Source organism: Coregonus clupeaformis, unplaced genomic scaffold (genome assembly GCF_020615455.1).
Source record: "Coregonus clupeaformis isolate EN_2021a unplaced genomic scaffold, ASM2061545v1 scaf0015, whole genome shotgun sequence".
NCBI classification, from domain to species: domain Eukaryota; kingdom Metazoa; phylum Chordata; class Actinopteri; order Salmoniformes; family Salmonidae; genus Coregonus; species Coregonus clupeaformis.
Window position 1 is genome coordinate 175502 of NW_025533470.1, and position 10064 is coordinate 185565.

Consider the following 10064-nt stretch of genomic DNA (forward strand, 5'->3'; position numbering starts at 1 on the left):
GAATGTATTTCTCCTGATGTAACATGTTTTTCATTCAAATACAGAAATAATAACTTCAATTCGTACTGGCCAACCCCTTCTAACACATCATGCATCACATCAACTGAGAAGTTCTCAGTTGTGTGAAAAATACCTCAATGAATTTAATATGCATGACCTTTTCACACCAAAAACATACGGAAGGGATGGATTACAAGCCATTTCTTGACAGTGAGCAGTATGCATATCTTTGGTGCGTAAAACTATTTTGGAAGAATCTTCAGAGAATTCTGTTTGAAAGTCCTCCTTTTCTGCTAAACAGAACCTGCAACAGTACCTTGCACTGAAAGACTCCACCAGACCAAACAAACTATGCAAACCCAAATTATCACCTGTTACCTGTACTACAGTGCCACGTACATAACCACTGTATAATGGAATCTCAATACCATCGCTCTCTAACACTTTAATGTCTCGAACAATGGGAGCAAAAATTTCACTAAAACCATATCGTTTAACATCTTGAGTATGAAATAAGGCGCACAGGTGTATGTTAGCCAAAAAAGAATTCCATTTTGGAGAGAAGTTTCTTAAAGTAAAGTATACTCCACCCAATTTATGAATACCTGCTTGGAACCCAATGGGTTGGCGACCTCAAAATCATCATAGAACATCTGGACCTGTATTGTCTGCTTCTCAGTTGAGAACAGGGGGTGACTTTTAAAAAAGATCCATCACAAATATCTCTCAGTCTAGAGTTGCTGGTAGCTGAGCTTTGCAACATTTCTGCAAAATACTGACTTTTAAATATTGACTGCAGTGTAGATAAAATTGGAATATACATGAATTTATCTTGAACTACTACCTGATCATATGTTCCAGTCTTTTTATTTCGTCTTGTGTCAAATCTTGAACCAATCACACATTCAACTGGTTCTACTATTTCCCACTTGGCAGTCATACATTTTGATCGCTTGTATTCCGAATTTAGAACTGTGAAAGGATTCTCTAACCCCTCAAAACACGCCTCAACTTTCTTGCACATTTCTGTTTCTCTTTCATTACTAAATACATGCTTTATCACTGTTTCTTTAGCATGCTGATGAATATCTTGAACAATCTCTTCCATGGAAATCACTACAGTATTTACTGTACTTTGACCAACACCTGCTGCCTTTAGATCAGAAATAACAGCTGCACAACTATTTACAATGTATGGCGAAGATAACTCTGACTCAGCCTCTAAACATTCAGTCGACACTTCAACATGAGAAATATTACTGGTGTTGACGGTACTTTGAGGGTCTGAAAGATCATCTTCTATAGAATCTACTAAACTTTCTCCGTGGCACTTGTTAAGATGTTTTCTAAAACCAGAAAAGCTACCAAAAGAACGTGAGCATCCTTCTTGACCACATTTCAGAAAAAGAGTCCTGCCTGTACATAGCCCATGAATTATCTTAAGGTGCTTAACAAGGTTGTTTGGACTTCCATGGTCACTTTTGCAAAGAAAACACTTCATAGTTTTATCTCAACTAACGCACCATTCTTGCTCGCAACTCAGCAACTCTAGGAGTCTCCTTTGTTTCCCCCATGTCGATGTTATAGATGGTTGTTTGCACAAAAGTGAAAAAGCTGCTCAAGGAAGAACTGTATGACGTACCAAATACGTAATGGGCATTAAAGACTTCGTCAAAAGCTCCTACTGAACCTGTTGCCTTGCATGGAAGAGCATGCTTGTCAACCACAATGAAGTAGGAGTGAATGCTGCTCTGTGTGGATCCCTGGGCGAGAAGGTAGGGCTGACTGCTTTGGGTGATGTTGTCAAGATGCTGCTGCACACTGGTTCCAACCTACAAAAAAAACACATTCAACAGAATTGTTTTGGTGACTAACCTCTGACAATAGATAAGATCACCTCAAACTGTGCACAAGATTGAGATGATGGAATATATATTTTAAACAACTGTTAAGCATACCTTTTGAAATCTGATGAGCTGATCTACAGCTTGATATGCAGACATCTTTCCCGGCCTCTTTCTACCTTGTGCAGATGGTGGTAGCAAATGTAGCAGCAGCAAGATGGCAGACATGTCACTGTCCCAGCCTACAAATAAGTAAATAAAAACCTGGTTAACATTGTGCCGTAGCATAACATTCTTATTCACAACTTGCACCATTATGGACATATAATGCACACCTACATTATCCACATAAAAAGTAAAACAGTTCATTCATACCATTCTCAACTTCAGCAGCTGACTCAGCATTGCGCATCAAATCCAAGAGTTCTGTGGTGGATACAAGTCCATGGCTTTCCTTTATTACTTTTGCTTTGAAAGTGGTTGGCCACTTCTCCAAGAATTTGTTGGCTGTGGCCTCACCAAACAGAAGTCTGAAATCTTGTTCTATCTGCAATGTAACACACAAAGACAGAAATAATGAGTGTTACCTTATTCTTCATTGGATATTTTTGGTGATGCAGTGAATTAAGTTGTCATACCAGTCCTGGTGTGTCCAGAAATCTTGGGAAGACCGAGAAGACATCTGATGATTTGGCTTCATCGTTGACCATTGCTTGCCGATATATGAAGGTCATTTTCATCTTCTCACGGACAGTGTTTTCATCAGCAGAGTGTCTCAAAACAGCAATAGCTGCTTCCACATCCTCATCAGATGGCTCTCTGTCATAGGTGAAGGGCTGACGATCACGGCCTGGCCCACCAACTTAAGACAAAATACAGTGTTAAGAAATCCTTTCTGTACAATTCACAGGTCACCATTATAATTACATGTCACTGATCAGAAAACATACCTTTAGGAGATTTGCTGACTGAGGCACCTCTTTCCTCTGCTGTTTTTCTTTGTATGGTCTTCAATCGCCATGCAAGGTATCCGGAACCACTCTCCGGATCGTAGTAATGATCCTATATTATTATAAATAAATTATAAAGGAGTACTATTCCCATTTCATAGAGTGAATATGTGCATAATGTTGCAATAACCCATTTACTTACATATCCATGTTGTGAGTATGGGTCTTCTAGATAGGGAAACAAAGCTACTATCCCCTGTGCATACATCACTCTGACACTTTTGGGGGGGGATGTCCTAGCATATGAATTCAAAGTTAACATCACACTGAATTGATATTGCACAACACATTTTACATAATTAATAACCGGAAAATAATAACAATGTTTCTTTACAGCCCATCTATATGCGTAATGCTTACCCATGTGTTTCTGTCATCTCAGCAGCAAGTATGTTGATCATCTGTCTTCTGGTGGCATCTGTCAGAGATTTGGTTTTTCCATACTCTTGCATAATGCGTTCACCACCAGGCTTTGATGTTAGGATTTTTTTCAATCAGCTATAGGTGGAAAGAAATGTGCTTTCCGTAATTGTAAAACAATATGTAATGCTGTCACATGATGAAACAACATTCAGATTGGACTTAACAGCAATGTTCACCACTTACTGCTTTTGCCTCATAGTTTATGTGGCATGGCCTTTTAGGCTGGCTTCCTTCGCCAGCCGCTACTTCTTCAACATCGTCACACACAGTGAAATTCAGAATGATGGTGTCATCAGATGTACCCGAGCATGATGATGAATGAGAGGTATCTGTTCATTATGAAATTTGTGCAAAACATAGAAACATATTACAATAAACTGTTATTTTTAAGACAATAAAGGTTCTCATTCTGGCCTTTAAACTAAAAAACTAATTGAATGAATGAATACCAAGTCCATTGCCCAGCATGATTCTGAAAGTTCCAGGTGACTCCTTTACTAATTCTTCAAAAACATCTGAGTCAACTTCTGTGTCAGACTGGTCATACACCTTAATGTCTGGCTTTCTGCTTTCTGGTATGTTGAATTTTAGACACACTGTTAAAAAAAAAAAAAAAAAAAGAAAAACATGCATTCCCTTCTCACAAGAATCCAAGTTCATACTTAAGGTTGCCTCATGTGTTCACAAAATGATGAAAGACAAGGATCTGCACCTGATTTTATGTTACTGAAAATATAAAGCACAGCAGAAATGACTATAGACCTAAATAGATATCATAAGATAATAGCTTAATGCTGTATTATTTTGTCATTAGGGTGATATGTATTGCTTTAACCTATTATACCTACCTTCTTTCAAGAAAGCATTGAATGTCAGCTCAGACAGCTTGACGTATTTCTGCTCTTCCCGAGCTGAACACGCAACAGCATTTTGCCTCTGTTAACAAAGAAAATATATATTCAAAATCATCATTTAGTGCTGGTTCAACTAAGCGTTAGCTAACTATCCATTTATCTCAGTAGTACTAGCTACGCAATGCACTATGCATTACTTAGACGTTACACTGCAATTACAAAGGCTGAAGTAGACAAAGTTGTGCTGGTTGAATATAACGTTAAGCTGCCATTTTCTGCAGCAAATGGGTGTAGGCTAGTTCAAGTTTAGAGGCACATTGTCCCATTAGCTACCAAATAACTAGCTATGTGTCAAAGTTAGCTAGCTCATTAGCCATTTTAGTTCGAACAGTAGCTAACCATTAAAATGGTTAAGCAATGTTAAACAAACCCGTCATGCAAATCAGTGATCTAAGTTATCGTTTTATAACACCAACATTAGCTGGCTAACTATCAGAAGCATGCTAACATTACCGTTATATATAGCTTTATAAAAAACAGTTAACGTTAGTGTAAGGAAGCCTGGGAAGCTATACAATAACGTTAGCTAACAATACTATCTGTATAAATGTTTTGTTGTTAGCGAACGTTATTTTACGTATTTACCATTCTGACAAACTTCATTCGTGAAAATATTGCAACACAAAGAAAGACAGTTACCGATACTGATTGCAAGCTAGCTAACCGCATGACAAGCACAATCTGCGCTCATGCCAAACGGTGGTGTCCTTCAAACGAACTGATTAGCTAAGTTAACGTTACCTATTTTTAGCCATATGAAACAGCAAGCCATTCACAAAAATATCAAACATATTCCATGGGTATATCATATAACATTATTACTGTCAACCATCTGAACTTACAAGCTAATTTAGCTGGCTGATGACGAGGTCACTGCAAGGGGGACCGCCGCATGGAACTCGTAACTTAAAATATGACCTTGACATCAGCACAACTCTAAAATTATGTAAAGTTAAAAAATACCGGTTTGGTGTTGAAAAAACGGGGATGTAACTTACCTAGCAATATCTGTGGCCTAGCTACTCCTTCGCAATCTTCCTCCACCAACGTACGTGCCAAACTTCAGCAAAGCAGAGTGGCGGGTATTCATCACTGCTGTAGAGTTGAAATTGTCACTGCGTATCTGCAGATTTTTACACTCACTTTTAACTCCACTGATAGAGCAACTTTACTCTCAAAAAGGTTGAAAATACTCTATCTGGGTTAAAATAACTTTACTCTGAAATATTAACACCCCATTTTTTACTGTGCAGTGCGATAAAAACAACAACACAGAGTTACATATGGGGTAAAACAAAACATAAAGTCAAAAAATACAACAGAAAATATATATACAGTGTGTGCAAATGTAGCAAGTTATGGAGGTAAGGCAATAAATAGGCTATAGTGCAAAATAATTACAATTAGTACAATTAGTATTAACACTGGAATTAACACTGGAATGATAGATGTGCAAAAGATGATGTGCAAATAGAGATACTGGGGTGCAAATGAGCAAAATAAATAACAATATGGGGATGAGGTAGTTGGGTGGGCTAATTTCAGAAAGGCTGTGTACAGGTGCAGTGATCGGTAAGCTGCTCTGACAACTGACGCTTAAAGTTAGTGAGGGAGATAAGAGTCTCCAGCTTCAGAGATTTTTGCAGTTTGTTCCAGTCATTGGCAGCAGAGAACTGGAAGGAATGGCGGCCAAAGGAGGTGTTGGCTTTGGGGATGACTGTCACGCCCTGGCTCTAGGGACTCTTTTATGTTGAGCCAGGGTGTGGTGAGTCTATGTTTTGTGTTCTTTGTTTCAGTTTCTAGTTCATGTGTATCTATGTTGGCGGGGTGGTTCTCAATCAGAGGCAACGAGAATCAGCTGTTGCTTGTTGTCTCTGACTGGGAACCATACTTAGGCAGCCTGTTTGGCACAGTGTTTGGTGGGATCTTGTTCCGTGTATGGTTTGTGTTTTGTTACCAAGGACTTCACGTATCGTTTTGTTGTTTTGTTTGTGTGGTGAATATAATATAAAGTATGTTCGCATTCCATGCTGCGCATTGGTCCAATCCTTTTGACGATCGTGACAGAAGATCCCACCAATACTGGACCAAGCAGCGTGTTTCGGAGCTAACACCGGGTAAGGAGATGGAGAAGTTGGCGATGGCCCAGGTGGGCCAATGGTGGTCCTGGGAGGACATGTTCGAGGGCAGAGGACCATGGGCAAAGGTTAAAGCCTTGGCGAGAGAGGAGGTACGGCGCCAACAGTGTCGCGTCGTCGGACAGGCGAGAGGCAACCCCAAGAAATGTTTAGGGGGGCACATGGCATGGACTGACGGGGCTGCTGGAGGCAGATAAGGGGCGAGTTTGTGGACGAGGAGAGAAGTCCACCGGGTTACGGGAGCCATTGGTGATTAGAGGGAGGGAAAGTGTAGAGGCACGGCGAGAGGTACTGAAGTGTGTTGCCAGTCCGGTCCGGCCCGTTCCTGATCCCCGTATAAGGCCAGTGGTGTGTGTTCCCAGTGCGGTCCGGCCTGTTCCTGTCCCTCGCACCAAGCCTGTGGTGCGCGTCGCCAGCCCGACCCGGCCTGTTCCTGCTCCTCGCACCAAGCCAATGGTGCGCGTTGCCAGCCCGGCCCGGCCTGTTCCTGCACCTCGCACCAAGCCAATGGTGCGCGTCGCCAGCCCGGCCCGGCCTGTTCCTGCTCCCGCACCAAGCCTATGGTGCGTGTCGTCAGCCCGGCCCGGCCTGTTCCTGCTCCCCACACCAAGCCTATGGTGCGCGTCGCCAGCCCGGCCCGGCCCGTTCCTGCTCCCCGCACCAAGCCAGGGGTGCGGGTCGTCAGCCCGGTCCGGCCCGTTCCTGCTCCCCGCACCAAGCCAGGGGTGCGCGTCGTCAGCCCGGTCCGGCCCATTCCTGCTCCCCGCACCAAGCCTGTGGTGCGCATCGTCAGCCCGGTCCGGCCCGTTCCTGCTCCCCGCACCAAGCCAGGGGTGCGCGTCGTCAGCCCGGTCCGGCCCATTCCTGCTCCCCGCACCAAGCCTGTGGTGCGCGTCGTCAGTCCGGCACAGCCCGTGCCCGTTTCACCGGTGCCTGGTCAGGTACCGGTCAGCTGCTCCACACCGGAGCCTAAGCAATCCGCTCCACCGATGTCCAGTCCAGCTCCAGCCAGCGGGGCCAGACCAGACGAGGGGCACTACGGGGGGGTTATTAGAGGGTGGTGGTCACGCCTGGAGCCGGATCCGCCTCCGAGGAGGAATGCCCACCCGGCCCTCCCTGTTCGGTTTATGTTTGGCATTGGTCCAATCCTTTTGACGATCGTGACAATGACCAGTGAGATATACCTGCTGGAGCGCAGACTACGGGTGGGTTTTGCTATGGTGACCAGTGAACTAAGATAAGACAGGGATTTGCCTAGCAGTGATTTAGACTACATCCAATTTGCTGAGTAGAGTGTTGGAGGCTAATTTGTAAATGACATCGCCGAAGTCAAGGATCGGTAGGATAGTCAGTTTTACGAGGGCATGTTTGGCAGCAGGAGTGAAGGAGGCTTTGTTGCGAAATAGGAAGCCGATTCTAGATCTAACTTTTGATTGGAGATGCTTAATGTGAGTCTGGAAGGAGAGTTTACAGTCTAACCAGACACCTAGGTATTTGTAGTTGTCCACATACTTCTAGGTCAGACCCGTCGAGAGTAGTGATTCTAGTCGGGTGGGCGGGTGCCAGCAGCGTTCGATTGAAGAGCGTGCATTTAGTTTTACTAGTGTTTAAGAGCAGTTGGAGGCTACGGAAGGAGTGTTGTATGGCGTTGAAGCTCGTTTGGAGGTTTGTTAACACAGTGTCCAATGAAGGGCCAGATGTATACAAAATGGTGTCGTCCCGCATAGAGGTGGATCCGAGCATCACCAGCAGCAAGAGCGACATCATTGATACAGTGGGGAAAAAAAAGTATTTAGTCAGCCACCAATTGTGCAAGTTCTCCCACTTAAAAAGATGAGAGAGGCCTGTAATTTTCATCATAGGTACACGTCAACTATGACAGACAAAGTGAGAATTTTTTTTCCAGAAAATCACATTGTAGGATTTTTAATGAATTTATTTGCAAATTATGGTGGAAAATAAGTATTTGGTCACCTACAAACAAGCAAGATTTCTGGCTCTCACAGACCTGTAACTTCTTCTTTAAGAGGCTCCTCTGTCCTCCACTCATTACCTGTATTAATGGTACCTGTTTGAACTTGTTATCAGTATAAAAGACACCTGTCCACAACCTCAAACAGTCACACTCCAAACTCCACTATGGCCAAGACCAAAGAGCTGTCAAAGGACACCAGAAACAAAATTGTAGACCTGCACCAGGCTGGGAAGACTGAATCTGCAATAGGTAAGCAGCTTGGTTTGAAGAAATCAACTGTGGGAGCAATTATTAGGAAATGGAAGACATACAAGACCACTGATAATCTCCCTCGATCTGGGGCTCAACGCAAGATCTCACCCCGTGGGGTCAAAATGATCACAAGAACAGTGAGCAAAAATCCCAGAACCACACGTGGGGACCTAGTGAATGACCTGCAGAGAGCTGGGACCAAAGTAACAAAGCCTACCATCAGTAACACACTACGCCGCCAGGGACTCAAATCTTGCAGTGCCAGTACATGTCCAGGCCCGTCTGAAGTTTGCTAGAGTGCATTTGGATGATCCAGAAGAGGATTGGGAGAATGTCATATGGTCAGATGAAACCAAAATAGAACTTTTTGGTAAAACCTCAACTCGTCGTGTTTGGAGGACAAAGAATGCTGAGTGGCATCCAAAATCCATACCTACATGAAGCATGGGGGTGGAAACATCATGCTTTGGGGCTGTTTTTCTGCAAAGGGACCAGGACGACTGATCCGTGTAAAGGAAAGAATGAATGGGGCCATGTATCGTGAGATTTTGAGTGAAAACCTCCTTCCATCAGCAAGGGCATTGAAGATGAAACGTGGCTGGGTCTTTCAGCATGACAATGATCCCAAACACACCGCCCGGGCAACGAAGGAGTGGCTTCGTAAGAAGCATTTCAAGGTCCTGGAGTGGCCTAGCCAGTCTCCAGATCTCAACCCCATTGAAAATCTTTGGAGGGAGTTGAAAGTCCGTGTTGCCCAGCGACAGCCCCAAAACATCACTGCTCTAGAGGAGATCTGCATGGAGGAATTGGCCAAAATACCAGCAACAGTGTGTGAAAACCTTGTGAAGACTTACAGAAAACGTTTGACCTGTGTCATTGCCAACAAAGGATATATAACAAAGTATTGAGAAACTTTTGTTATTGACCAAATACTTATTTTCCACCATAATTTGCAAATAAATTCATAAAAAATCCTACAATGTGATTTTCTGGATTTTTTTTCTCCCATTTTGTCTATCATAGTTGATGTGTACCTATGATGAAAATTACAGGCCTCTCTCATCTTTTTAAGTGGGAGAACTTGCACAATTGGTGGCTGACTAAATACTTTTTTCCCCCACTGTATACACAGAGAATAGAGTCGGCCCGAGAATTGAACCCTGTGGCACCCCCATAGAGACGGTCAGAGGTCCAGACAACAGGCCCTCTGATTTGACACATTAAACTCTATCTGAGAAGTAGTTGGTGAACCAGGCGAGGCAGTCATTAGAGAAACCAAGGCTATTTAGTCTGTCAATAAGAATGCGGTGGTTGACAGAGTCGAAAGCCTTGGCCAGGTCGTTGTGGTCCTCTGTAGCTCAATTGGTAGAGCATGGCGCTTGTAACACCAGCGTAGTGGGTTCGATCCCCGGGACCACCCATACGTAAAAATGTATGCACACATGACTGTAAGTCGCTTTGGATAAAAGCGTCTGCTAAATGGCATATTATATTATTATAAGATGGCT

General features: G+C 43.4%; 1 protein-coding gene and 1 long non-coding RNA gene across 2 annotated transcripts; both read right to left on the minus strand.

Moving 5' to 3' along the window:
- Positions 1-707: 707 nt before the first annotated feature.
- Positions 708-3352, minus strand: LOC121562426. The gene is made up of 7 exons (XM_041874702.2): positions 3215-3352; positions 2997-3090; positions 2795-2906; positions 2483-2706; positions 2220-2391; positions 1959-2086; positions 708-1832 (listed from the first exon to the last, which is right to left on the minus strand). The coding sequence occupies exons 1-7, from the start codon at positions 3304-3306 to the stop codon at positions 1515-1517; spliced, it is 1140 nt and encodes a 379-aa protein (XP_041730636.2). The 5' UTR covers positions 3307-3352; the 3' UTR covers positions 708-1514.
- A 6-nt stretch (positions 3353-3358) lies between these two features.
- Positions 3359-4185, minus strand: LOC123483050. The gene is made up of 3 exons (XR_006658047.1): positions 4126-4185; positions 3727-3873; positions 3359-3606 (listed from the first exon to the last, which is right to left on the minus strand). It is a non-coding gene; the product is annotated as an uncharacterized LOC123483050 (long non-coding RNA).
- Positions 4186-10064: the final 5879 nt, after the last annotated feature.